Source organism: Malaclemys terrapin, chromosome 9 (genome assembly GCF_027887155.1).
Source record: "Malaclemys terrapin pileata isolate rMalTer1 chromosome 9, rMalTer1.hap1, whole genome shotgun sequence".
Classification (NCBI taxonomy): Eukaryota; Metazoa; Chordata; order Testudines; family Emydidae; genus Malaclemys; species Malaclemys terrapin.
The window spans coordinates 19,651,605-19,679,182 of record NC_071513.1 but is presented as its reverse complement, the minus strand read 5'-3'; the positions used below and the strand labels follow the sequence as shown (position 1 = coordinate 19,679,182).

The following is a 27,578-nucleotide window of genomic DNA, read 5'->3' as shown; positions in this document are numbered from 1 at the left end:
ATGAAAAAAATTAGTTAGTTGCCAGAAACTTTATCATTTTTACTATTACCAGCTTTGCACTTAAAACCTTTCAATAAGTGAAAAATGTTAATGCTTGTGTGCTGGCATTTCATCATTACTCTGTTTTACATTTTAAAAAGGCACCAGATTAATTCCTTTACATGTAGAGTTTTTCTTGCCATTAATTTTGTGTGTGTGGCATTTATTGTTATATAAATAACTATACAACACACTATATGCTTTGGGGGGTGAAGGGGTCTATGCCAAGCAAATAACAGGCACTTTGCCCTGTCCAGTGATGCAAACCAGTACAGTATAGAACAATAAAATAATGAAGACTGAGTAGTGGGGATTATTGTGATTGGAGCACATCACAGGATAGAGGGTTTTAACGAGATTTTTAGAGGAGGAGGAGGAAGGTTGGCATACCTTAGTGGGAAGGCCATTCTGGGGGCACACCCAAAGTCACGAGTGACTAAATGAGTGAGATATAAAGGGAGTGTAGAAGTAAACCTTAGAGGGAGTGTATTGGAGAAGATAAGGGCAGAGAGATAGGCAAGATCCATTGTAAGCTAATTGTAATGTGAACAATAAATATGTCAAGCTATATTAATGTATTACAGAATTAATATTTACATTACTGGAAATCCCAGCATATACACATGCTATGTTAGTCACTGATGTCTAGGGGAAAAGTGGAGAAAAATTCTGCTGATAAACATTTTTTTTTTTTTTTATTACGGAGGATGTTTGGATGAAAAAGGCCTTTTGTTTGAGTTCATGTGTAGCTGCTGCTTTTTCCTCACCTGAAATCCTTTTTCTCTGTTTGTTGTGGAAAGAAATAATCTTTACTGAAATTATTTGTTGTGTAATAAACCGAATTTGGGTAACAAATAAGCAGCAGGTGCAGATGAACTTTTAAAGATCCTGTTTTCCCTATGAAAATTTTCTAGTAATATAAAGAGGAGGGGAGAAAAAAACCCTGAAATTTGTACTAGAGATGCTCCCCCACTAATTAGGCCACCTTCTTTCTCCCGACTGTTGCAAAGTATCCACAAACACTGACCCTGATTCAGGAAAGCAGTTATGAACACGTTTAAGTCTATTTTTATTCAGGAGAGCGCTCAAGAGTGTACTTAAGCATTCTCCTGAATATGAATAGGGATGTATTTTTGAACTGGGAGCATATTGAGTACAGTTCTGCCCCCTTTCATTAAAAGACTACCTCCATGAAGAAGCCAATTACCATCAGTCACTTGGGTAGTCACTTAAAACAGGTTTCACTGTATAGCAGCAGCATTATGTGGAAAGTAGGATGTCTTTCTGAATATTCCCTTGGGGTGTCAACAGGGCTATAAAATGGCAGAAACATTCCTGTGGTTGACCTTGAAAGAGCATGCTGAGGCAACAGTGAAGAGGGAGGTAGTTGTTGAAACTTAGTTTTATAAAATAAAATAATCAAATTAAGAAATTCCCATATTCCTTAAAGTTAATTTGTTTTGTGCTGTGTTTATGGAGCCAAAACCCACCAATTTATGTAGCAAAACAAGGAAGCTAAGACACATATTTGTCATGTTTGTGTCCAGAGAGCTGGATGAATACAGCCATTCATGCTTCTTAAAAATAGATTTTTGATCCCATTTATTCTTCTCACACCCAATAGTGGCTGCCTGACAGACAAGTTCCTTAGAGCAGTGTTTTTCAAACCGTGGGTCGCGACCCACTACTGTGTCACAGCATGCAAGGCGCTTGGTTGCCTTGCTCTGGTCAGCACCTCCAACTGGGACGTTAAATCGGCAGTGCTGCCCAGCTAAGACAGGCTAGTACCTACCTTTTCCGACACCACGCTGTGCCCCGGAAGCGGCCAGCAGCGGGTCCGTCTTCTAGGTGGAGGGCCATGGGGCTCCGCGCGCTGCCCCTACCCCGAGCGCTGCCTGGTACATATCAATTTCTTTGTTAAATTGACGAACTTATATAAGCTTGCAGCGTCCAGCGGGCATAACTGGACACTACAAGATGGAGGTTCCTAGGACCAGAGGTATTGGCTAGTGTCATTCGCTTGCAAGTAGCTGGGAGGAGCTTGCATGCCAGAGGCTGTGGGTGAACAGCCCAGGAGTGGGGTTTCTCACAGCAGAGCAGGGTAAGTCTGGCTCCCAGAGTCAAGGATTGGAGTGGCCTAGCAGATCACTAGTCCAGACAACACCAGAGGGGAACATCACAGAGGGCATCAACAATTTTCTTCTACTGGGTCCCCAGAAAAAAAAGTTTGAAAACCACTGCCTTAGAGAGACAAGGTGGGCAAGATAATATCTTTTACTGGACCAGCTTCAGTTGGTGAAAGAGACAAGCTTTCGAGTTTACACCGAGCTCTTTTTCAGATATGTTCATTGTTACATTTCCCCTTCACTTTGAAATCTTCTGAGGAAAAACATATATTCTTAGTTTGTTGAAATGAATGCTAATTAGACCAAAGTGTCACTCACGTTTCATCTCATTATTAAGCATTTAGGCTTCAAAAAAGTTTCAACTTTTGTGTTTTTTCTTGTAATAGTCATGTATGTGAGTTCAAGATAAGAGATAATCCTGATATTAAAGTGGTTACTTGACAATCTTTGTGCTGTTCTAGTATATTTCAAAGCAAAACCAGATATTTTCATGCCCTTGTGTCATGGGGAGGAACAGCATATTAATTCTGAATGAATTACAGGAGGTAAAGTCTTTCTGCAAAACCAGTTTTATGAAACATTTTGAATGTTATACTATAGTTTAGTTTTCCTGCAATAAATTCCCATACCAGCGAAGCACTTAAGCTTGTGGTTTGCTTTAAATGCATGAGTAGTCCCATTGAAATCATCTACACACTCTGCTGTCTTCATTGCTGTCAAACATTAGGCAGTTAATTATTTTTTTCTTCGGCAATTGCTCATACGTTTTCCTGGTCAAATGTCTGTTGTAACTTTTATTTATAAAAGACATAAATTCCTTCCCCTTTTTCTCCTTGTTTCGAAGCTTATTCTTGTTTTCTATGACTTAATTTTTTTTGCCAATGGCTTGCATAATCTAAATATTTTGCATCAAACTCTACTTTTGTTTGTTGACTTCTCCTAGTTAAATTTTCAAACTTGAAAATATAGTTTTAATGGCCTTCCATTTAATTATTTGGTTCAGTACATTTTAGCATTTACACAAACAGAAATGAATGCAACATTCTGCTAAGTAGTAGTAAGTAGAGCTGCCTCAAGGACATGTCAAAAAGGCCCCCTATCTCTTACAATTCATTTCTTAGGACTACATTCAATATGGCTGCTGTTCTTATTAGTCACACAATAGTGTGTAAAACAAGCAGACTTGTGGAAGATTAATTCTCTTCTCGCGCATTCTTCTCTCCTTCAGATTTCACTCAGTGACATGGTAATTGACATTACAAAAAGCCACATCTTATTGTTTTTTGTTAACTCCTTGCTTGGAGGTAGAACACTAGTGATTCAGAGCTGATCCATGCAATTAAATTGTCTTGACTATAGCACAGAGCAAGTTTTAAATGTATGAACTCTTTTCTTAATAAGTATATACTTCAAAGGTAGAGGATTTATGTAAATGGTTAAAGGATTCCTTTAGACATCTATTTCTCTGCAGTTCCTTGCCCCCACCAAGTTGTTACTTGTACTTAAATTATATGTTCCCAGTTACAATATCTATTTAATCTTATGCAGGTCACCTTGTTTTAGACCTTCAATGCAAATATGAGGTTGGATTGCTTTTTCTTTTTATTCATGTCTCAATATTTCCTTTTGACTGATAGGAATGTGAAGACTCAAGCAAAATGGATCCGTCAGTGGTGCCAAGATCCATGGTAGCCTTCGTGGAGGGGATGACATGCAATTCTTGTGTTCAGACCATTGAACAACACATTGGGAAAATGAATGGAATTCACAATATCAGAGTAAGTAACTCTACCAAAGTCTCCTACATGTTATGGTTCTAATGGGAGAAGCCATAATAACGATTGATCTGAAGTATGCAGCAGAGGAGGAAAGAACTTAAAAAGTACATAGTCATTTTATTACCTGTGGATCTGCTGTTTAGAGTGGCTTTGGCATATTTCCAGTGCCAGAGAGATACTTTTCCTGCAATTGATGACAATTCATTTCATGTTTTTTCTAAAGCACCTTTTCTCATACTTAACCAAGTTCACCAATGTAATGTATAGAAAGCTGAGGAGAGGAAATTACGTCCAAAAGAAGAGAGCAGATAGAGGTCAAATGACAGGAAAAGTGGTGGTGGTCCACTTTTAATCCCAGTATAATAGTAGTAATAACACTTAGCTCCTACGTAGGGCTTTCCATTAGATATCTCATAGCACCTTTACAAAGGAGGTAAGAATCATTATTCTTATTTTACAGACGGGGGAAACTGAGGCACAGAGGTGAAGTGACTTGCCCCAGGTCTCCTAAATCACAGTCCAGTGTTCTGTCCCATTGCCTTCCTGTGGCTGTTTTACCCTAAACCTCTTCAGGTCTTTTCTTCCAGACTGGCTATGTAGTGAGGCAGCTTGGATCGCCTGTGAAAGGCGGGTGTGCCTTGAGTTGCTCAGTAAATCCCAAGCTAATTAACTATGGTGCCTTTCACCAGGCAAAGGAATGTCACTATGATGTGGAATTTGAGAGTGGGGATGGAGAGTAATGCAAGGGAAAGGTGAGATTCTTGGTGTCCCTGCCAGGCATTCAGAATTCCCTTTCCTTTTTACTGTGTTTATATGGGAATGGGAGGTGGTATTAGTTGCATCGTGATCTTTTAAGGGGGAAAAAGTAGTTCTCCTTCTTCTTCTTTATTAATTTAACTATTACTATACAAAAGTGTTTTTTAAAAGAGTTTGAGCTTTTAGCAGAAATAATTGATCTACTTTTAATCAAAATTAATATCTTCAGAGTTTCTGGCTCAAACAAGAAATCCAGCTTTTGTAACATGGGCTATTCTGGGAAAAAAAGCAAGAATCTGTCTATCTTGAAACAAAACTCACTGGGGAATATTTTTAACATGTAAGCTGTTCCGTTCTAACCAATACATCCATTTTACAATATGTTTACAAATAATAAAGCAATTTAACACTTTATTGATCCATTCTAGTCTTGTGACCTGTTGTTTGGTGCCAGAAGGCATATTTAATCCTACCAATTACAGCAGCAGTGTGCTGTTAATCCTAACTGCTTGGTGCATAGGTGAAGTTTTTTCCCTGCAAATTCAGGTTTTAACATTCTGTGCCAGTAAATAATCGTGCATAAAACAATGTACCCCTGCTTTCTGTAGGAAGGTATTTCCATCTTAATAGATGTGGTCTAGACAAACATTGGGCTTGCTAAAACAGTGGAGCCTGTTTTTTGGCATGTGGTCACTATAACTAGCTGTGATGTGCAGCTGCTTACCAGAGGATATGGTGCAGCCAGCTAGTACAAGTTACTTCTGCCTAAACTAGGAGTTGGTGCTGGCTACAGAGATCTGTGAACAACAGTGATATTTACACTAGATCCTACTTTTCATCTGCATTGGTGACTTAACAGAATTTGAACTTGATTGATTCTGATAACAAAGAACAGATCTGCTGGCAAAATCAATAGTTCATTGTTTTTAGCAAGGGAGATACTACTTTAATAGTAACATTGAGCACATGTTGCGATCAGACCAATAAATAAACCTCCACTAAACCTAAGTAAAATGAAGAATTGAAATGAATGAAAAATACTATCTGCAAAATAAAATTATTTTAGTATCTTTCCCTTGGTACATTTGGAAAATTACCTGAAAGGCTTGACATTCTAGAATGTCAATATTTTACAGTTTAAATTGTTCCACCCTCCTCCTGAAATTTTTACACAGAAGTCTGTGCTGGGAATGATTCATGACCTCCCTGAAGATAACATACTCTGTATAGCCCCATTAGTAGCAAGTACACTGTGAAATGGGTGTTTAAAAGAAAGGCATTAACCACTTTGTTTTGAAACAGTGGGATAGAAATATTATTCTAATACACCTCTTGCCAAGTCATATTTGGCAAAAAATATTTTGTAGAGACTAAAAGTTTAAGTGGAAGAGGCTTATAACGAAAATCAAGAGGTCGTAGTTAATACTTAGTCCACATTACAGAAAGAAAACTTTGAGTTAGGTGGACAGATTTATTCTTCCTTTGGCCCATGCGTGTAATCTCTGTCAATAATAAGGCACTGTTGTGTTTAAGGGTTATCAGATAGGCCAGCAAAGGAAGCATATGTTGGATGTCTAATGCAGCCACACAGAGCTTTAATTTGGGTTATTTTGTTTTGTAATTGCAAGAAAACCAATAAACTACTGTATCCTTGTTATTGATTCTGCCAAATTGCATAATTGATGACAGAAAAGGAGAAAGGTGGTCATTAAAATGATTAAACTGATGTAATTTGATCACAGCAATGGTCTCCTGGTTGTTTTCTGCCCAAGGAAAAGATAAAATTGGAAGATAATGTGTTGGGCCTGTGACTGGTATTGGTTTGCCCTTTTGGAAATTGAAATAATAATGTTTGATTCTATGTCACTTGGAAGCAAATTAAATTGGGGATATTTGTGCTGTGTGACGTGAAAGATTAGGAAGTCTGTGAACCTCTAAAACTTAAAGAAAAAGGATACCTTTTTCTTTAATGGTTCTCATGTTGAATTCTAAAGCTGTGTCTCATTCACTAGATTTTGATCCTCTCTATCCCTACTTCTAAGGCCTGGTCTACACTACGGGGTTAGGTCAAATTTAGCCGCGCTAGGTCGATTTAAAAATGAATGCGTCCACACAACCAATCCCATTCTGTCGACCTAAAGGGCTCTTAAAATCAACTTCTGTACTCCTCCCCGGCGAGAGGAGTAACACTAAAATTGACTTTGCTGGGTCGAATTTGGGGTAGTGCAGACGCAAATCGATGGTATTGGCCTCCGGGAGCTATCCCAGAGTGCTCCATTTTGACCACTCTGGACAGCACTTTGAACTCTGATGCACTAGCCAGGTACACAGGAAAAGCCCCGGGAACTTTTGAATTTCATTTCCTGTTTGGTCAGCATGGCAAACTCAACAGCACAGGTGACCATGCAGTCCCCCATCATCTCCGTCCCTGAGATTATCGCAGATTAGAAGGTGAAAAAAATGCACTCACGATGAAATTTTTTCCGAACTCATGCAGTCCTCCCACACTGATAGGGCACAGCTTAATTCAGTGACAGAGGCCAGGAAAGAATTAAGTGAGCACGAAGAGCAGAGGCAGGACGCGATGCTGAGGCTAATGGGGAAGCAAATGGACATGATAAAGTGTCTGTTGGAGCTGCAGGAAAGCCAACAAGAGCACAGACCCCCGCTGCATCCACTGTATAACCGCCTACCCTCCGCCCCATGTTCCATAGCCTCCTCACCCAGAGGCCCAAGAACGCGGGGGAGGAGGCTCTCCAGTTTGTCTCCTTCTCCCTTATATCTCAAATGTTGCTACTAACAACACGTTGTTCTGCTCTGTCCATTTCTTTAATACACAACCCAGCTCTTGGCTATTTGCATTGATCTTTCCTCCTTTTCCTCATAAAATTGAAACTTTTCCTGACTTTTAAAACTCTGTCTGCCACATCTACCATTCCTACTTTATGGCCTTCTGCATCCCTGTGCTCCACCGAAACTTATCTCCTAACCATTCCCCTTTATCTATGTCCTCTCATTCACAATGCTTCTGAAACCCACCTGTTCTGCAAAGCATTTCAGCTATAAAGATTTACTATTCCGTATTGCATTAATTTATGCTTTTGGATTGCAAGCTGTAACCGGGGCTCTAGTGGGGAGCCAGCTGTGGTCACTCAATTAGGGTGAACTGCAAAGAATGTGGCAGATAATCCCCATAAAGCTGGTGGATATTTCAATACTTAGATTTACCAAGCCAGCATAAAACAGCTTCTTTATTACCTCACTGGTTACTCAGGAGTCCAAACAACACAGTTCTCTTAAAATGATCCAGCCTCAGGCCTCCATCCAGGTACCCACATCAAATACGATGAAAATTTCTGTAAATCTTATTTCATCATATAAAAGAAAAGGTTCTACCAATCCCAAAGGATCGGACACATTACCTCCCAGGTTAATGAATGTTTCAGATCTTACCCAAATACACACTACAGCCAATTCTTATTAACTAAACTAAAATTTTTTAAAAAAAAAGTATGGTTAAAATGTCAATATACATACAGACATGAGTTCAATTCACTGAGGTGCAGATTCGTAGCATAATTTCCTCTCCTCAGCTTTCTATACATTACATAGATGGCGAATAGATGGCGATCTTCATAGTTCTTTTAGAATTCATTTCATTGGTCATAGTCCAATGTCCGCAAAAAGAACAGGAGGACTTGTGGCACTTTAGAGACTAACAAATTTATTTGAGCATAAGCTTTCGTGGGATACAGTCCACTTCATCGGATGCATAGAATGGAACACACAGAGAATATATTTATACATACAGAGAACATGAAAAGGTGGGAGTAGCCATATCAACTGTAAGAAGCCAATCAATTGAGATGAACTATCAGCAGCAGGAGAGAGGAAAAAAATCTTTGAAATGATAATCAAGATGACCCATAGAAGGTGTGAGGATATTTTAACATGGGGAAATAGATTCAATTAGTGTAATGACCCAACCATTCCCAGTCTCTGTTCAAACCTAAGTTAATTGTATCTAATTTGCATATTAATTCAAGTTCAGCAGTCTCTCTTTGGAGTCTGTTTTTGAAGTTTTTTTGTTGCCAAATTGCCACCTTCAAGTCTGTCACTGAGTGGTTAGAGAGGTTGAAGTGTTCTCCCACTGGTTTTTGAATGTTATGATTCCTGATGTCAGATTTGTGTCCATTTATTCTTTTGCGTAGAAACTGTCCGGTTTGGCCAATGTATGTGGCAGAGGGCATTGCTGGCACATGATGGCATATATCACGTTGGTAGATGTGCAGGTGAACGAGTCCCTGATGGTGTGGCTGATGTGATTAAGTCCTATGATGGTGTCACTTGAATAGATATGTGGACAGAGTTGGCATCAGGCTTTGTTGCAAGGATAGGTTCCTGGGTTAGTGTTTATGTTGTATGGTGTGCGGTTGCTAGTGAGTATTTGCTTCAGGTTGGGGGGCTGTCTGTAAGTGAGGACTGTGAGAGTGAGGGATCATCTTTCAGGATAGGTTGTAGATCTTTGATGATGCGCTGGAGAGGTTTTAGTTGGGGGTTGAAGAGGACGGCTAGTGGCGTTCTGTTATTTTCTTTGTTGGGCCTGTTCTGTAGTAGGTGACTTCTGGGTACTCTTCTAGCTCAGTCAATCTGTTTTTTCACTTCAGCAGATGGGGTATTGTAGTTTTAAGTGCTTGATAGAGATCTTGTAGGTGTTTGTCTCTGTCTGAGGGATTGGAGCAAATGCGGTTGTATCTTAGAGCTTGGCTGTAGACAATGGATCGTGTGGTGTTTCCTGGATGGAAGCTGGAGGCATGTAGGTAAGTATAGCGGTCAGTAGGTTTCCGGTATAGGGTGGTGTTTGTGACCATCACTTACTAGCACAGTAGTATCTAGGAAATGGACCGCTTGTGTGGATTGGTCTAGGCTGAGATTGATGGTGGGATGGAAATTGTTAAAATCATGGTGGAATTCCTCGAGGGCTTCTTTTCCATGGTTCCAGATCATGAAGATGTCATCAATGTAGCGCAAGTAGAGTAGGGGCGTTAGGGGACGAGCGCTAAGGAAGCGTTGTTCTAAGTCAGCCATAAAAATGTTGGCATACTGTGGGGCCGTGCGGGTACCCATAGCAGTGCCGCTGACTTGAAGGTATATATTGTCCCCAAATGTGAAATAGTTGTGGGTGAGGACAAAGTCGCAAAGTTCAGTCACCAGGTTAGCCGTGATATTATCGGGGATACTGTTCCTGATGGCTTGTAGTCCATCTTTGTGTGGAATGTTGGTGTAGAGGGCGTCTACATCCATAGTGGCCAGGATGGTGTTTTCTGGAAGATCACCGATGGATTGTAGTTTCCTCAGGAAGTCAGTGGTGTCTTGAAGATAGCTGGGAGTGCTGGTAGCGTATGGCCTTAGGAGAGAGTCCACATAGCCAGACAATCCTGCTGTTAGGGTGCCAATGCTTGAGATGATGGGGCGTACAGGATTTCCAGGTTTATGGATCTTGGGTAGCAAATAGAATACCTGGGGAACTAGAGGTGCAGGGGGTGCATGTTTTATGTGGGGGTACCCGCTGCCACCCTAGTGCCGGTGTGCCTGGGGTCCTGGTAGTTGGGACTGGATTCCAGCCATGTCGTGAGGCCGGGCAGCAGCCGAGTCCCGGCACGGGGCAGCAGCCGGGATGCTGGGCACGCAGGGATGCCGGGTTGGCGGGCGGCAGCAGAGTCCTGGCCATGGGGCCGGCAGCCTGGAGGGACCCCAGGTGCATGGGGCCGGCAGCCTAGATGGACCCTGGGTGCGCCCGGCGGTAGCTGGGACTGTAACTGACATGTTTGGAATATAAGTAGGATGTGACTAAGTTGTGTTTCTACGTTTGTTATATGTTGTTTTAACAGTTGACATGCATCTCGGTAGGAAGTCAACAGATTTTTTTTGTACTTTGGTTTCAGTTTTCAGTCTGTATGTCCCCACTCAAGATCATCTGTAGGGGTATTTTATGCCATTATATTATTTATTTGTATTGCTGTAGCACCGAGGAGCCCCAATTATGGACCAGGAGCCCGTAGTACTAGGTGCTGTACAAACACAGAACAAAAAGATGGACCATTCCATAGAGGCGTTAAGGAACCATATGAAGAACTGGAAAGAAGGTTTCCTATACAGGATATCTGTTTCCTCAATAAACGGTTTATGAAAACTTCCTTATTTCATGTTAAATTGGATTTAAATTATGACCTAAAGATTGATAGTTAAACACGACATCACAAAATGTATCAAATAAAATTAAAAAAGAAAACACCCTGTAAATAATTTGTCCAGCACCACTCAGGGCATCTGCTAATTTTCTCCAGAAATGTGTAATTATGGCAGGATTTACTGCTAAATACGTACATAAATAACAGGCATGAAAAGAGGAACATCCCTTAAGTGCTGATGGTGGGGAAAGGGACATGCAGAGAGAATTACATTTGCAGCACAAGCAAATGTGAAATGTTGTAACTCTCACCAATATGAAATTACTGTAGAGTCTGTACAAAATCTAGTAGAATAAGCATGTTTTCAATAATTATGGGTCAGCATCAGGAATTAACTGCTGATATGGGGAAAAATTAGAATAAAGCCTAGCTGTAAGAAATAATACACCTCTAAAAATTATACCTAAAAGAGTAGCAAGCAGGCCGTAAGTATTTCTGCTTGTTATAATGTGAATACTTGTTTGTAGTTTAGATATTTTCTCTTGAACTTCTCATATGCTGGCAGCCTATGTATGCAAAATAATTCCCCCTGAGTGGAACTGTGTTGCATCTCTACAAGATCACTGGGCCAGCATCAACCAACCACCTCTTAATTTGATTTATCTGTTACAGCAGAATCATACTGAAAATGGGAGGGTCATTGCAAATAATAGAATTTTGCAAATGGAATAAGAAGATATAATAAAAAGGAATAATACATCTCAAATCTTTATTTGTTTTGACATTTGTATTTTAGCACATTATGAAATGTTCTCAGTAACTGAAAGTTCTAAATATAAAGTAACAAGAAACCTTACTCCAGTGGTCCCCAACCTTTTTCGTCTGGCAGGCACCAGACGACGAGCCGGCGGACGAGCATCTGCCGAAATGCTGCCGAGAAGCGGCAACGTCAATAGGCGTTGCCGCCGACAAGCAGCGTCATCCAGAGGCGTCGCCGCAGAAATGCCGCTGATTTTCAGCGGCGACGCCTCTGGATGACGCTGCTTGTTGGCGGCATTTCGGTGGATGCTCGTCCACCGGCCAGTACGCGGATGCCATGGCGCCCGCGGGCACCGCGTTGGGGACCACTGCCTTACTCCAAGACGCTGGTTTTAAACCTTTGTTGCAAAGAAGGGAGGGTCATATTTTTTTTGAGTATCCAGATTATAAAGTGTGTGTGTTAGTAAAATAAGGTTTAGCAAAGTTCTACTAAAGTGATTTGGTGAATTCATACTAGAAATTTACAGCTCTTTTGCTTATCTTAAATAATAAATGAGGTGTTATACCTTCAGCAGTGGTTTACATACTAAACAAAACTGGCCTGGGTTGGAAGTGACAGAAAATTTACTATCTGATGATGGTGTGAAATGAATTAGTGGTCACCATCCAGTGCATAGTGGACAGGTGTTGGCATCACAAAAATATTGACAATTACTCTGGGGTTTCTCCTGCCCCCTGCGGCTCCCGGCCACCAGTGTTATTGCTCAGAACATGACAAGTGATTAGAGACAGGAATTTAAGGCAACAGGAATAAGTGCACTAGCTGCCTGCCAGAGGCTCGAGTAGGCATTCGCTGTGCATTGCGGGCAGGGGGACCCCACAGTTCCCAGCCGCTGTGGGTAGGGGGACCTCACAGCTCCCAGCTGCCATTGGCAGGGGGACCCCTTAGCTCCGAGCCCCCACGGGTGGTGGGAGTCCTAGGGGGTCCCCATTTTGTCACGGATATTTTTAGTAAAAGTCAGGGATAGGTCACGGGTTTCAGTTAATTTTTCTTTATTGCCTGTGACCTGTTCCTGACTTTTACTAAAAATATCGGTGACAAAATCTTAGCTTTAATATTGAGGAGCTGACCAGGCTGGTTTCTAGGCACTACTGCAACATATATTTTAAATAATATTTAAAAAGCCTTGCTTTTGCAGACTTACTTTTTCAGCCACCTGCCCATCACCTAATGCTTCCCCCGCCCTCTCCTGTTTTCTCTACATAATCCATTCAGACTTGTAAAACAGACTGTTGTAGAACACACAACTTAGATTATATGTAAGGCTCCGTTTGAACAGAGAGCTACATTCACAGATTCAACAGATGCCTGGGAATGTTAGAGTGAACCTTCACACACACACACACCCTTTTCTGTTTCCTTCCTTTTTCTTCCCACACTCCCATAATCCATCACTGCACCATTGTATGACAGATTAGAGTTGTGCCTTTGCGCAGTTTCTGCTTTTTAAGATTAGATCTAATACGTTTGTCTGCAATGACTAATCCAGTTCAACAGAGCTTCACTGTAGGGTTTTAATATGTACTGTAAAAAACATTGAGACAATGTATGACAGTTGCTGTGTGAGAGCAATGTATACAGTATAACAGAGCATAAGATTCTGAAATTGGCAGACTGCTTCTGTGGTAGAGCCTCCCATATCCAATCATGTTGTTGTCACACAGGTGAACGTAAGTTAATTTATGGTTTTCATAAGTACAGTCTCAAACTACTACTTCAAGGTGAGCACTAAAGGGCAAATGATAATGGAGAAGTGTCACTATGGTAGGTGTTGGAAATATTAATATTTGAAATTATTAGTATGGGAAACTAACAAACACTAATTTAACAATACATTTTTCTATTCAATCCAAAGGCCAAATGATACTTATACAATTGCTCTAAATAATAAGCAATTTACTACATACAAACAGTAACAAAACATTTATAAGCATTTGATCAAGATACTTACAAAAGGGCTACACCCAGGGGCACTTAGCAGAGCTGATGCATGGGGGGGAGGAGGAAGAGCCATGCAGGGGCATGTGCCCCTCCCCATTTGTTGCTTGGCTTGTACTGAACATGCCCGCATGGACTGAGCATGCACAGTAACACTGCTGAAGTGGCTGCCCTCACTCTGCCACCTCGCTATTGGCAGGCGTGGGTCATCTCTGGTGCTTAAACCTATATTGGTCGGCTCCAGCATGGTTAGGCAGGTATTAGCAATGAACCCTTTCAGAATTTACTTTTTTATACTCTTCAGCAGAAAAGTGATGTCATTGCCAATTACTGACTTCAGCTAAAAACCGATCTGAGACAGTTCACCCTTATTTCCAGTCTTAACCCAGATAAGCTTTACAAGGCCATTCCTCCCTATCTCCTCCCCTCCTTCTTGTGGACCAACAGTGTTTCCATTGCACCTGGGTTCACATAAGCTTTAACACTGGTATGTGGTTGGGAAGGCCATGTTGTCTCATTTTAAGACAGATACTTTTTGTCTTATTTAAAACCATCTGCATTCACCCCTATTGGTTAGAGGCATTCTTTTTAGCAACTTTCCCTTATCTCATTAGTTATTCTTTGAATCGGATATCCTCCCTATTTTATTCCTTCTGGCCTTATTATTTTCAAGGCCTTCCTTCTACTTGTTAATCAGGGCCTTTCTTTACAACATGTATATATTTCCTTAACTAAACTTAAGATAACTATAATACTTTAATTTCATGCTTATCCTACAGTAGGTATAAGCTATTTGACAGTAAACTAGTGGGTCGTATTAGCGCTAAGTCTTTTTTTTTTTTTTCCTCTTCAAGGTATCTCTAGAAGGAAAGAATGCAACCATTATCTATGACCCCAGACTCCAGACGCCAGACTCCCTTCAGGAAGTTATAGTTGACATGGGATTTGATGCTACCCTGGCTGATTCAGACCCACAACCTGTTTTACTTGACACTACTTTTCTAACCATTCCTACTCAGTCACATGTAACATGTGAACAGATCTGTAACGTCCTACTAAAGAACAAAGGTATCTTGGATGTTAAAATTTCCTCTGACCAAAAAACTGCAGTTGTGACATTCATTTCTTCCATTATAAATGGCAACCAGATTATTCAAATGGTGCCAGGCATAGATTTAAATACTGCCGCATCAGAGAAGACATCAGGGACTGGTGAAGATTCCATTTGGTCCCAAGCATCTGATGTTGTGCTAAGGATGAAGGTAGAGGGGATGACCTGCCATTCTTGCACCAGCACCATAGAAGGAAAGATTGGCAAACTGCAAGGGGTACAGCGGATTAAAGGTAATGCCTTGTTTTAATTTTACATGTAGATTAATTGATTACACTGTCCTTTTTTCATATCTGTTGATGCAATCTGTCATGAAGCTAGGTGGTTCAGTAGTAGGGTTACCATATTTCAGCAAGAAAAAAAGAGGACGGGAGGAGCCCCGCCCCTGCCCCTTCCACTTCCCGCCCCCCCAGAACCCCCAACCCTCCCCCCGTTCCTTGTCCCCTGACTGCCCCCTCCTGGGACCCCTGCCCCTAACTGCCCCCCAGGACTCCACTCCCTATCTAAGCCTCCCTGCCTCTTGTCCCCTGACTGCCCCAACCCTTATCCACACCCCCACCCCCAGACAGACCCCTGGGACTCCCACGCCCCATCCAACCACTCCCCACCCCCTGACAGCCCCCCCCCAGAACTCCCAACCCATCTAAACCCCTCTGCTCCCTGTCCCCTGACTGCTCCGATCCATCTCCCCACCCCTGCCACCTGACAGCCCCCCCCCAGAACTCCCAAACACTCCCCCCCTGCTCTTTGTCCCCTGACTGCCCCCTCCTGGGACCCCTGCTCCTAACTGCCCTCCAGAACCCCACCCCCTACCTAAGACTCCCTGTTCCTTGTCCCCTAACTGCCCCCTCCTAAGACCCCCCCCCAACTGCCCCCCAGGACCCTACCCCCTACCTGTACCCTGACTGCCCAAAACTTTCTCCACTCCCCCCAAAAAGCCCCCCCCCCGTTTCTTGACTGCCACCTCCAGAACCTTCCTGCCCCCTGACCTCCTTACCCTGCTGCTCAGAACAGAGTGTTGGGCTCTGTGCAGCCGAGCCGGACAGGTGGCTGAGCTCCCCAGCACAACAAAACCCGGTCCCTGGCCCTGCACAGTGCTGCCGGACTGGGCTGCAAGGGAGCTGCCGGCTCAGAATGCAGGGCGGAGCTCCTCTACAGCTGCTCCTGAGTCCAGCCCGGGACTTCCCTGCAGCCCTCCCAGCCGCTCGCTCTGCTCTGCGGGGGGGAAATCCCGGACATTGTGAGTGCTTTACAAATTCCCCCCGGACGCTATTTTTAGCACAAAAAGGAGGACATGTCCGGGTAAATCCGGACGAATGGTAACCCTATTCAGTAGGATGATTCACCTGTATATCAGTGGATACCCAGTTCCATGTTTTAGAGCAGTGGTTCTGAGCCGGTCCGCTGCTTGTTCAGGGAAAGCCCCTGGCGGGACGGGCCGGTTTGTTTACCAGCCGCGTCCGCAGGTTCGGCCGATCGCGGCTCCCACTGGTCGCGGTTCGCTGCTCCAGGCCAATGGGGGCTGTGGGAAGGGCGGCCAGCACATCCCTCGGCCCGCACTGCTTCCTGCAGTCCCCATTGGCCTGGTGTGGCAAACCGCGGCCAGTGGGAGCTGCGATCGGCTGAACCTGCAGACACGGCAGGTAAACAAACTGTCCCGGTCTGCTAGGGGCTTTCCCTGAACAAGCGGCAGACCGGCTTTGAGAACCACTGTTTTAGAGCACAAGTTAAAATGAGTTTCTAACCGATTCTAGTTTCTAACAGGAGCATTCTAGTCTCTTTCACTTCCCCAGTAACCGAACACTTGCCTACTTTACAAAATCGGTTTACAGTTTGGTACAGTGCATCATCTATGCTCAGGAGACTGCCAGGCCTAAAGACAACAGGATGCAAATTAGTATTGAAGTTCGCTGACAGTGTCATAAAGAAAATAACCCAGTGTCTGACCAGGCTATTGGTCTCACATGAATGCCTTACGTTTTGATTGGGACAGGAGTAATAGTATTCCTCTTCCTTTCAGAGCTCTAATTATATTTAACTTTTCTTTTCCATCTAACCTTAAATAACTAATAATGGTATATGTAAGGTAGTGTCGTAAATAGAGATGGCAGAAACACCTAATTAATTGTTTATAACATAAAGAAAATGACTTGGGGGTCTATGATAGAAGAGTTAGTTATTTCTTACATTAATGCTAAACAAACATACTGCTGGGCAAGGCATGAACTTTCTAGGAAAAGGTCAAAAAATGAGGCAACAGGAGATTAAGACTTGTTGCAGTATTAGGCACCAAAGGTAAAAAAACGAGATCACTTTGGGTACAGTTTTCAAAAGTACCCAAGTCCCCTTTTCAGTGATTTAAGCACTTAAGAGCCTAAACCCATCACATTGACTTTCAGTGAGACTTAGTGATTAAATCACTTTTTGAAAATTTTACCCCATTGACAAGATGCGCTGCTCATAGGACTCTCTATGGTCAGTGATATTTAAATGGAATGTTATGAGGAGGGGATGGGGAGCAAAGACACTAATACATTTTTCTGTTTAATTTTTAGTCTCCCTGGACAATCAGGAAGCTGTTATTGTGTATCAGCCTCATCTAATTACAGCAGAGGAAATCAAAAACCAAATTGAAGCTGCAGGTTTCACAGCATTTATCAAAAAACAGCCCAAACCCATCAAGCTGGGTGTTATTGATGTGGAGCGTTTAAAGAACACCCAAACCAAATGTTCAGAGGGAACGCTTCAAAAAAGTCCAAAGCATTTTAATGACTTAAAGGCCATTGTTTTCAGAGTCGATGGCATGCACTGCAATTCATGTGTCTTAAATATTCAGAGCAGCATATCAGCACTCCCATCTGTAGCAAGCATAGTAGTTTCTTTAGAGAAGAAAACAGCTACTGTAAAGTACGACCCAGACTTCATCAGCATAGATACACTGAGAAGAGCCATAGAGGCAGTATCACCAGAGACATTTAAAGTCAGTCTTCCTGATGAATATGAATATGAAAATGTAGAGCTTTTCAATGTACAGATCTCTCCAGTGAAATCTTCTCAGACCTTCTCAGGTGCTTTAAACAACACCAACCAGTCCGTTACTCAAGTTACTGTGATAAATATTGAGGGAATGACTTGTAATTCTTGTGTGCAATCTATTGAGGGAGTCATTTCCCGAAAGCCAGGTGTAAAATCAATATGTGTGTCTCTTGTGAATCATAATGGGACTATAAAATATGACCCTCTCCTAACTTGTCCAGAAGACTTAAGATCTGCAATAGAGGACATGGGATTTGATGCTTCCTTATCAGGTAATGCCAAACTACATTTTTTTGTACTGAGTTTGTATGACTAATTCACTTCCCTTTAGCATATCATACTGCCTAGAATTAAATGTACAGAAGTATGGGGTACAGACTCAACTTGCTGAATGAGGTATTAGCTGTATAATTACTTTTCATGCTAATGGGATTGTACATGTGGAGACCCACCCCTATAGTGTTGAGACTCATTTCCTTAGTCCTGCGGATTAATTGAAAATGATTAACTCAAGATGCCTAAGAAAATTTTCCCCTCATTTCATGTTAAGTATTTTGTTGCTGTCTATCTTTAATGAGATGAATATTGGGGGAGAGTCCTTCCCACTTCACTAACAAAAATGTTGACAAATTGTAGAGAAATTCAGAGAAAACAAAAATGACTCTGTGGCGGAAGGGTTAGAAGAGCTCTGTATGAATCACTTGGCAAAACAATGGCTAGTGAGACATAGGCATAACTGTCTACTAGTATTGGAATGGTGTAAACATCCAGGAGAAAAAGGAATTCATTAAATAGCATCTCGTTACTGTGGTGATTGGCACCCCTTTATATGTGAAATGGGAAGAGATGTTTAACTAGGAGTAATGAGATAAAATTATGGGAGAGAATTTAGGCTGACTATCAGTAAAAAGAGATGCTGCTCAAGGGAAGGGGGTGGAAGCCCCATAGCCTGAATCACTAGGGCTAGATAAAACACTGACAAACATACCATAGGTAACAATTATTCTTCAGAGGTAGGGAGATGAGACTAGATGGCCATCTCTAGTTCCAGTGATTCTTTCAACCAGCTCCTGTGTGTTACTCAAGAGTAAGTCAAGAATATTCTCCAGAAGGAACTGCTACAGGAAGCAATTGCTCATGGTATTGAGAGAGCCTATTTACACTGCAAAGACTTTCGCGCATGCTTAACTTTACCCATTGTGTGAGGTCAGTGGAACTCTTCACGGTATATAAAGTTTTAAACTCATGCATAAGTTTTTGCAAGACTGTGGCTTTAAATGTTTGTCCTGTTTATATTTGGAGTAGTTGTACTCACTGTAGCCATCCATATTTCTGACTTGTGGTGCTCTCTGCCTAAAAAATCTTTTGATATTCTAGGGAATCTTTTCTGTACAGGACTGCTCCCCAATCCCTATGACCTAATCCATCATTTCTATACAGTGTGCAGGAATTAAATTATCCATTGATTCTTGGGAGGAAGGAAATCCTGAATGCTAATTCCATCCCTGCCACTTATTTGCTGTGTGACTTTGGCCACTCCTCTTAACTTCATCTCGTTCACCATTTGTAAAAATGGGGTTAATAATACTAACTCCATCTTCATTAATGTTATACAACACGTGGAACAAATAAAGTGCTAAATATTATCCTACCATATCTAGGCAATTCCCGCTATATCAAATGCCAGTTTTGTCTTTTAAAGATAAAGTGAGAGAGAGTTGCTATAAATGTTATGCTAAATTGGCAAGGAGTGTGGTTCTGTTACATATCAACAGTCACTATATGACTGTGTCAATAACACATTTACCTGATCAGATTGCAATATGTTAAGTCTGTAGCATCTCTGATCTGGAGTAATGCATAATGCTACTGTTTTAGTTAATGGAGGTCATGTCATGTACCTCTGTAAAATTAGAAGTGGCTATTAATTTTTGTAATGTCTGTTGAAGATTTATTATTATTCGTATTATGGTGATGCCTAGAAACAGCAATCAGTCTTCAGGTCCCAAGTACCAATGCCACATTCTGGGGTGCAGTCCAGACCTGTGAGGGGTTGTCACCCGCTGCCCTGTAATCTTGGGTGCTTCACAATGCTTTGCTCCTGTAGCTCCCAACCTGGGCCTCTTACAAACAGTCTATAAGCATGCAGGTCACATCCTGAGGGTCTGTGTGCTAGACAGCCCTGGTTTAGCAGCTCTAACCCCAGCAATCTGTCTACAGCCCCACTCTGGGTCCCACCAGTCTTGGTTACTACTTGCAGGTTAACCCCAACACACTCTCTGTCCCAGATTTTCCCAAAACCCTGTACTCTGCAATGTCCAGCCCTCTCCTGGACAGTTCAGAGAAATAATATGGTTGGTTTGTTCCTCTAAAGACACAAAATCAAATCACAGCTTATTAACTTAAGTGGGGTAAATACAGCCTTCCCTTTAAATGCAGCATAGAGGTGGCTTCTAATAATAATAATAAAACAAATTGATTAACAATAGTACATAGGCTAAGTGATGCTAAGTAAAAGGAATAAAGTTAGAAATGATTACAAGCAAATAAAAGTGAAAACACTCATCTAAAAGTCTAAAACTTAATCTAACAAAATACAGGCTTTGTTCAAGATAGTTTATCTCACCAGTTATTTTTCTTCCCAGCCATGGCTGACTTTCCCTCAGGCAGGACGTTTCATAAAAGTACAAGTTCCCTTATCTTTATAGATGAAAGATCTTTGCCTAAGAAGGTTTCTCACCTATATTCAGTTCCAGAGACTTCAACCCCCTCTTGGTTGAAGGACCCATCTTTCTCAGCTTGCTAGAGCTCTCTTCCCTTTTGTCTGTCTAGTGATGGACGCCAAAGATGGCTTCTGTTCTTGAGAGTTCAATGACCTTGCTTCATGAGGTAGGAAGCCCTTGTATATTCAGCTTGCTATGTTCATCAAGAAGCTGACCTCATGCTGTTCTTCCCTTCCTGTGGGATTCCTATCCCCCATATGTAAATGGGGTTTCCATTGTTTTGATTCTATCATATTTAATTTACATAGGAGATAGGTAAATAACTGCCCCGACTCCTGTCTGGGTGAGAACTGTTCCTTCCCTTGTTCGGCCATACACTTTAAAACATAATATCAATGAGCATTCATAATTCCTTCTATAATGTTTGTCTCGCCTGCTGGAAGTGGCTCATGACTGAGAGTGCCTACTTCAGGGCAGACTGTCAAAAACAAGGCAGATACCCTAACTGATGGTGTGTTCTATAATTAGATTTCACCAGGCCAGTAACAAATGTTAACTCTTGGATCACTGCAACAGTTTTACCATGGAGTAACAAACAGTCCCGTTAGACTCTCCAGTCTATTTTGCTGCTCAGATAAACTGGACTTAGTGATAAACGGTCACTTACGCCAAAAGTCACACAATATTCAAGTTGCTTCCAGACCCAAGAGTCCAGTCACTTAACCCAGATCAATTGGTACCTTAGATCTTACACCAAAGAAAATGCCAGTAGCCAATCCTGTAATAAATTATGTACAGGTTTATTGACTAGAAAAAGAAACTAGTTTAACTACAGGTTAAAGAAAGCAAAGATATGCATACAAATGAGTTACCATTTAAATCCAAAGAGTGACGGAGTTGTAGTACTGAGCTCTGGTCAAGTGTAGTCTCTTGGTCTATCCAAGGCCGTGATCAAGTGTCTTGATGTTTTTGGTCTTTTGGCCTCGAGATGAAAACCTTGCCTTTGTTTCTGGGACCTTGAAGTGAAAAAAAGTTATATCTGTCAATTCAAAGTATCTTTCATGGCGGACCCAGGAGGCAGCCCCTGGGGATCTGTGACTTTAGTTTGGTGTCTCTAGCCCAGTCAGAGTTCAAACAGAGCAGAGATGGAAAATTTTCCTACGACTTTGTTTTATTTTCTTCATTTAGCTTCCAAGTCCACAGGACGAGCTTCCTTGACATAACATTTCCAAGGTGCGATAGAGCCACTAACCAATCCTTTGTATTGTGATGTTCCTTGATGGCCATATGATTTTGATAGTCCTTCTAGATGGGCAGTGGGGACAATTTCTGTGCCTGGGTTCAGAGCAAACATGTTCAAAGTTTTATAAAGCAAAATTTACATATTTTCTTATAGCATGGAATACAGACGTTACAAGCGAAATTAATGTGTGCAGCAACTTGCAAGCATTTCATAGAGTCTAAACACGTTCTCATAAGACTAATACTTATTTTGAGCAAAACTAATGTACAGGTGAACTGGTCTGATCTCCAGCTACAAGGTTGTCAGTTCTTAGCTAATGTCTGCAGCCTGGGCCAGAGTTGGCATCAGGCTTGCCAGCGTCACAATGTTACAACATATATATCACAACGATATTAATCACCAGTGTGTTGTCATTAGCTTTCAGAAAAGATGTCACTCTATACACTTTTATAGTACAGTAATATTGTATATACTCAGTTAATTCAGTTGCTGATCACTTGAGGCTCAGACCCCCTGCATTTGTAGACCAGTAACTTTTTAAACGGATTCTACTGAAGAGTAAAACCCACACCAGGCATCTCTATCCTGCTGGGTGTAGATGCCATGCTGTCTTTTTCCCCACTTGTTAATGTAAGTTTTGCTTCTACCCTTGTTAGCTTCATGGGTCTGTTTACCTCAATTTATATATAAGCAGTAAACACATATTCCTTTGTTTAGGATAGCCCTGGTTAGCAACTCCCCCTCATATACCTGGTTTGAACAAATTCTAGTTATCATTTCAGCTTATGTCCATAAGTCTTAATACCCACCATGTACATACATGATACAAGATTATTAATGATCAGTGAGTTACCAGTTTTCAAATAATACCTCTTAAGGTATATTTTGTATGAAGATTATTACCATAGTGGGTAAGGGGTAAATACAACGGTGCTTGGTGTCACAACTAGGGCCGGTCTACATTTAAAACAGTGCAATGGCGCCGCTTCAGTGAAAACGCTACCTACGCTGATGAGAGTGCTTCTCCCATCCATGTAGGTACTCCCACTCTGCGAGAGGTGGTAGCTATGTCGACGGGAGAAACCCCCCTGTCAACCTAGCACTGTCTATACCAGGTCTCAGGTCATTTTAACTGTATTGCTCAAGAAGGTACATTTTTCACACCCTTGAGCAATGTAGTTACACTGACCTAATTTCCTAATATAGACATGGCCTGAGTACTGTTCAGACATATAACAAGGAGTCATTCCTTGCCCTAGAAAGCTCACCATCTACATAACAGACAGGATACAACAAAAGGACAAAACAGATAAAGATGATGGGGGAGGGTGAGTAAAAAAGGTAATGAAATGAACACAGTTGAGCAGAAAAACAGAAGTCACAGTTTATCAGTTGCCTAACCAGTATCTAAGGGAATGGTTTCTAGAGATCAGAGCAGAGGTAGGCTTAGTTATTTGACTTAGCACCCACAGAGCAAATACATGCATCTTTCTGATAAGGTGAGTACAATTCTGCTTCTCAGTCAGGAATACTACAGTAATGTGCACTCATGTTACGTTGTGTCCGAGTCATAACTCATTTCAGGGGTTGTTAATAAATTCATGATTTGTGATGTTTTTTCCACCCCCCAGCAAAGACAGAACCATTGGTATTAATAACTCAGCCTTCGCTGGAAGTGCCGTTAGATTCTCAGGATAATATGCTTTACAAAACAGCACCGCACTCCAAAGTGTCACCAGTCCATGATGATAAACAGGAGGCAAAGACTCCATCGAAGTGTTACATCCAGGTCACTGGGATGACCTGTGCTTCCTGCGTAGCAAATATTGAGAGAAATTTGAGGAGAGAAGATGGTGAGATATACTTCAGTAAAACCTGTTAAATTCTAGCCGTGTTTTAGAGATGTCTTTACAGCTGTTGTAGTGGAATTTTAACATGGGGTTAGAGGGAAAAACAACCACCGTTGAATTTTGATTGTTTTACAGTGTACATATTACACACTCTTACTTTATATCCAGTAAAGCATGTGGCCCTGCACACTAACTATATAGCTCCATTGCCACACTTGATAGATTCTACTCTAAATTGCCTTGGCAGGAGTGGAATTATAGCACTCAAAGGATTAAACACATTGTAAAATCAACTTTCAGATTTCTAGGGAGATTAAAACAAAGTTTTATAAGCTGCAGCCTCAAAGCACCAGGGAGAGCATAGAGGGTAACATAAAGTTGAAGCTTCTCATTTCATCAGTACATCACTCCCCTGTGCATTTGGGCTGCAGCTTATAAAACTCTGTTCCCCTACTCACTCCTAGGTACATACCCACTGTTTGCTTGTCCCACCCATAGCATGGTATTAATTAGCATTCAGATGTGCAACACATTGACAATGTACAATACAGAGAGTCTCCTGCACTTTGAGCATAAACCAGTTACTGATGTACACAGTGGATCTTTAATCCTTAAAAACTTTGGTCAGTACAAAATGAATTTTCAACTTTTTAGCAGGGCAAGTAATTTCTTTTAAAATGGCACTCATTTCTCCATTCAAATTTTTTTTTTTTTGGGGGGTATTCTCTCTATTATTGCCCTCATAGAAGCTAGACAATTGCATTTTGTTTGTTCAGCACACTTAAAACTTTTTCCAGATTTTCAACTCCATGTTAGCTAACTCCCCCCATTATGTAGACCAACTTAACCATACTTTTCCTGCTTTACTTCCTTGTTGTAACCACTTTCTCCCCTTTCCTCCTCCCCGCCTTGGGTCATCAGTGGGGATGGACCCCAGGGCCCCTGGAACTAAAAGCAATGAGCTGTTACTGTTTGACCTAAAGGACCGTATAGACCTGGTAACTTGGAGGCATTGGCAGACTCATAAAAACTATTTGTGGTCTAGCAAGTAGGGAAGGATAAAGAGCCAAGCTCTTATACTGTTACATGGTCATAAATGTAATTTATAATTATGACCGTAATTCTGTGCTCCCTCTGCTGACAGGATGACAATGGCAAATGAAGGCTATACTTAATCAGTTTAAAATAATGTGAAAGTAGGACAAATCTTGGACTATTTGATGCTTTAATCCTTTGGTGCTGTGAGAAATTGGTAGAGAAAATTCTTTCATTCTGTTTTTGACAGGACTGTGTGTTTAGTTCATTTCTCTTTCTCAATCAGTTTATTTCTTACAGAAAAGGCCTGTAGAAGTACAAATACTGGGGAGCCCTAAAACCCTTACTTACAAAGTGTGTTTCTTAAATTTCTTAAAAGGAACTTTGGGGGAAAAAATTGAGGACGTTTTAGAGCGCCCTTAATGTATCATAAACTGGATTTTTTGAAATTAACCAATTTAAATAAGTCGTAAATCTGGCATTGCCCTCTGTTTCCCTCATCTTCCTTTACCTCTAGAATTAAATTCTTCCAGTTCACATGTTCTCTCAGAGCCTACCTTTTGTTGTTTGTTCTGAAAGTGCTCCCGCAGTATGCTACGTGCAGGCTACCTATTTTACAGTTTTAGTGAATGTGGGTAATTGCTAGCCTCCTGTAATATGGTGATTGAGGTACAATATGTTTACTACACTAAACATGTTTGCACATTGTTCTAATATAATGTTTAATTAACACTGTACTTTCTGGTTGTATATTTCTAGGAATATGTTCTGTGCTTGTTGCTCTAATGGCAGGGAAGGCAGAAGTGAGGTATGACCCTGCTATCATACAGCCATCAGTCATAGCAGATCTAATCCGTGAATTGGGATTTGGAGCTACTGTTATGGAAAACTATGATGGAGATGGAATTCTAGAACTTGTTGTAAGCAGATCATTTTAATAAAACTATATCAATCATTTATAGCTGTTCAAAGTGCATGCGTAATGTTTTTACTTCCTAGAAAACTTTCCATACAGATAGGATTGTCTGATTTAAAGAAAAATAGATATTTGTAAGTGTGTGGCTGCATTTGGCTGTTATCATTAGATCAAATCTGTAGTTAAAAGGACATTGATTAAAAGATAAATTCAAGATTCTGATAAAGAACCTTTAAATAGTACAGAATTTTAAAAATACTTTAAAAATTAAGAGTTCTTATGTTCCTCTGATGTTTATAGGGGACTTACGGGTAGATCTGAGAATAGCAACACAAAACATGATTTTACATAGAGGTCTCTGTCTTAATGGCACCCATTACCAATAGTACTTGAATGCCTCACAATTCTTAATGTATTTATTCTAACAACACTCCTGTGATCTACAGAAATAAAGTTATCCCTGTTTAAAAAGCTTGCCCAAGGTCACACAGGAAGCACCAGGGAACTGAACCTAGGTCTCTTTAATCCCAGACTAGCATTTTAGTCGATGGACCATCTTTCCTCTCCAGTTGCCTCTTCCCCACCTTCTTCTCCATGCATACTCCTGCTTGCTGCATGTGTCCTCTTCAGTGTCAATTCCAGCTTTGCTGTTACTGGTAAACATACTCTTCCAGAGCTTAGGGATAGAGCATGCATGTGAGCACCCCTAGAGCAAGACTTGAGAATGATGTCCTCATGCTAAGAGTGAGACAGGAAATGTGACTGATCATCAACAAAACAGCTGAAGATAACTTTTCACCCAGTGCAGTCCAATGCACAAACACCTTGGTCTACACGAGGAACTGACGAAGGGGGAAAAAGCTGTTTTTCCCATCTAATCTTTTAATCTTTGTTACAGTAATCTTAAAGATTGCTTTTACCAATAATATGTAGACAGTTTTTAGATGAAAATGCGACTTTCGAATAGAATATCTGCTTCTACAAGGTTAAATGTCAGTGGAAAGCTATGCACAGGTGGGTGAGAAACAAATGCAATAATACATGTCAAATAGCAACAAACCTCCCAAATATATGGCAAATGTACCTTTTCCCAGTGTATTCGATTCATGCCTTTTATTGAAAGTTTGGAATATTAACAAGGACCCAAAAATCTGAAATGCTGACCTTTTGTAGCACCTCTTCAGTCTTTTTAAAAATTGTATGTTGACTATAAATGGAAAAAGGTAGCATCAGAATTTTTCTACCTTCTCTGAAGATGTGCAATTTATATGCCCTACTAGAGACTTTGTTATTGCAATTGATTTGATAAGAAGTTGCTCATATACTATGGTGATAGGCAGCGGAATAAAACCTAAAGATAGATAAATATTACAAACTATATGTGGATTTGCTAACCTAAACATTATGCAAAGATCAAGCCACAGTGCCACCTGCTGGTCAGATGGCTGCATATTCCAAAAGGTTTTTTTTTTTTGGTTTTTGTTAGATCATCTAGGGATGCTATAACTCAGATAACAAAAGCAGTTTATGGTTTCCTAATTTTTCTCAGATTCTCTGTAATAAATGAAAAAGTATTCACTAATATTTTAAAAAATCAGTCTTTGGTTTTGATAACAGGAAGAATTTGTGTTTAACAGGTCAGAGGAATGACATGTGCCTCATGTGTACATAAAATAGAATCCACCCTTATGAAGACTAAAGGTGTATTATACAGCTCAGTGGCTCTTGCAACCAACAAAGCACACATTAAATATGATCCTGAGATTGTTGGTCCTCGAGATATTATACAAACAGTAAAGGTAAGTGCTTAGGTGGTATTAAACTGTTTCATTGGGCCACTGAAAATCTTGTAGAATATCCAATATGCTTCCCAGAGTTCTAAACCCTGGAATATAAGAACTTTTGGTATGTAATGGTTATGGAACAGAGGTATATCAAGGCCAAAATCCTGTCCTCTTTCTCTTCCATCCACCCTTCTCACCATCAGTGTAGAGAAGTCAACATACAGAACAGGTG

General features: G+C 41.1%; 1 protein-coding gene across 1 annotated transcript in view; it reads left to right on the top strand.

Moving 5' to 3' along the window:
* ATP7A (ATPase copper transporting alpha) overlaps positions 1–27,578 on the top strand; it is a 63,920-nt gene that overhangs the window by 19,502 nt on the left and 16,840 nt on the right. The window contains exons 2-7 of the mRNA XM_054039721.1: positions 3,803–3,943; positions 14,503–14,992; positions 17,315–18,067; positions 23,393–23,614; positions 25,406–25,566; positions 27,200–27,361. Coding sequence (XP_053895696.1) covers positions 3,824–3,943; positions 14,503–14,992; positions 17,315–18,067; positions 23,393–23,614; positions 25,406–25,566; positions 27,200–27,361 — 1,908 coding nt within the window. The 5' untranslated portion in view covers positions 3,803–3,823. The remainder of the gene's footprint in view (positions 1–3,802; positions 3,944–14,502; positions 14,993–17,314; positions 18,068–23,392; positions 23,615–25,405; positions 25,567–27,199; positions 27,362–27,578) is intronic.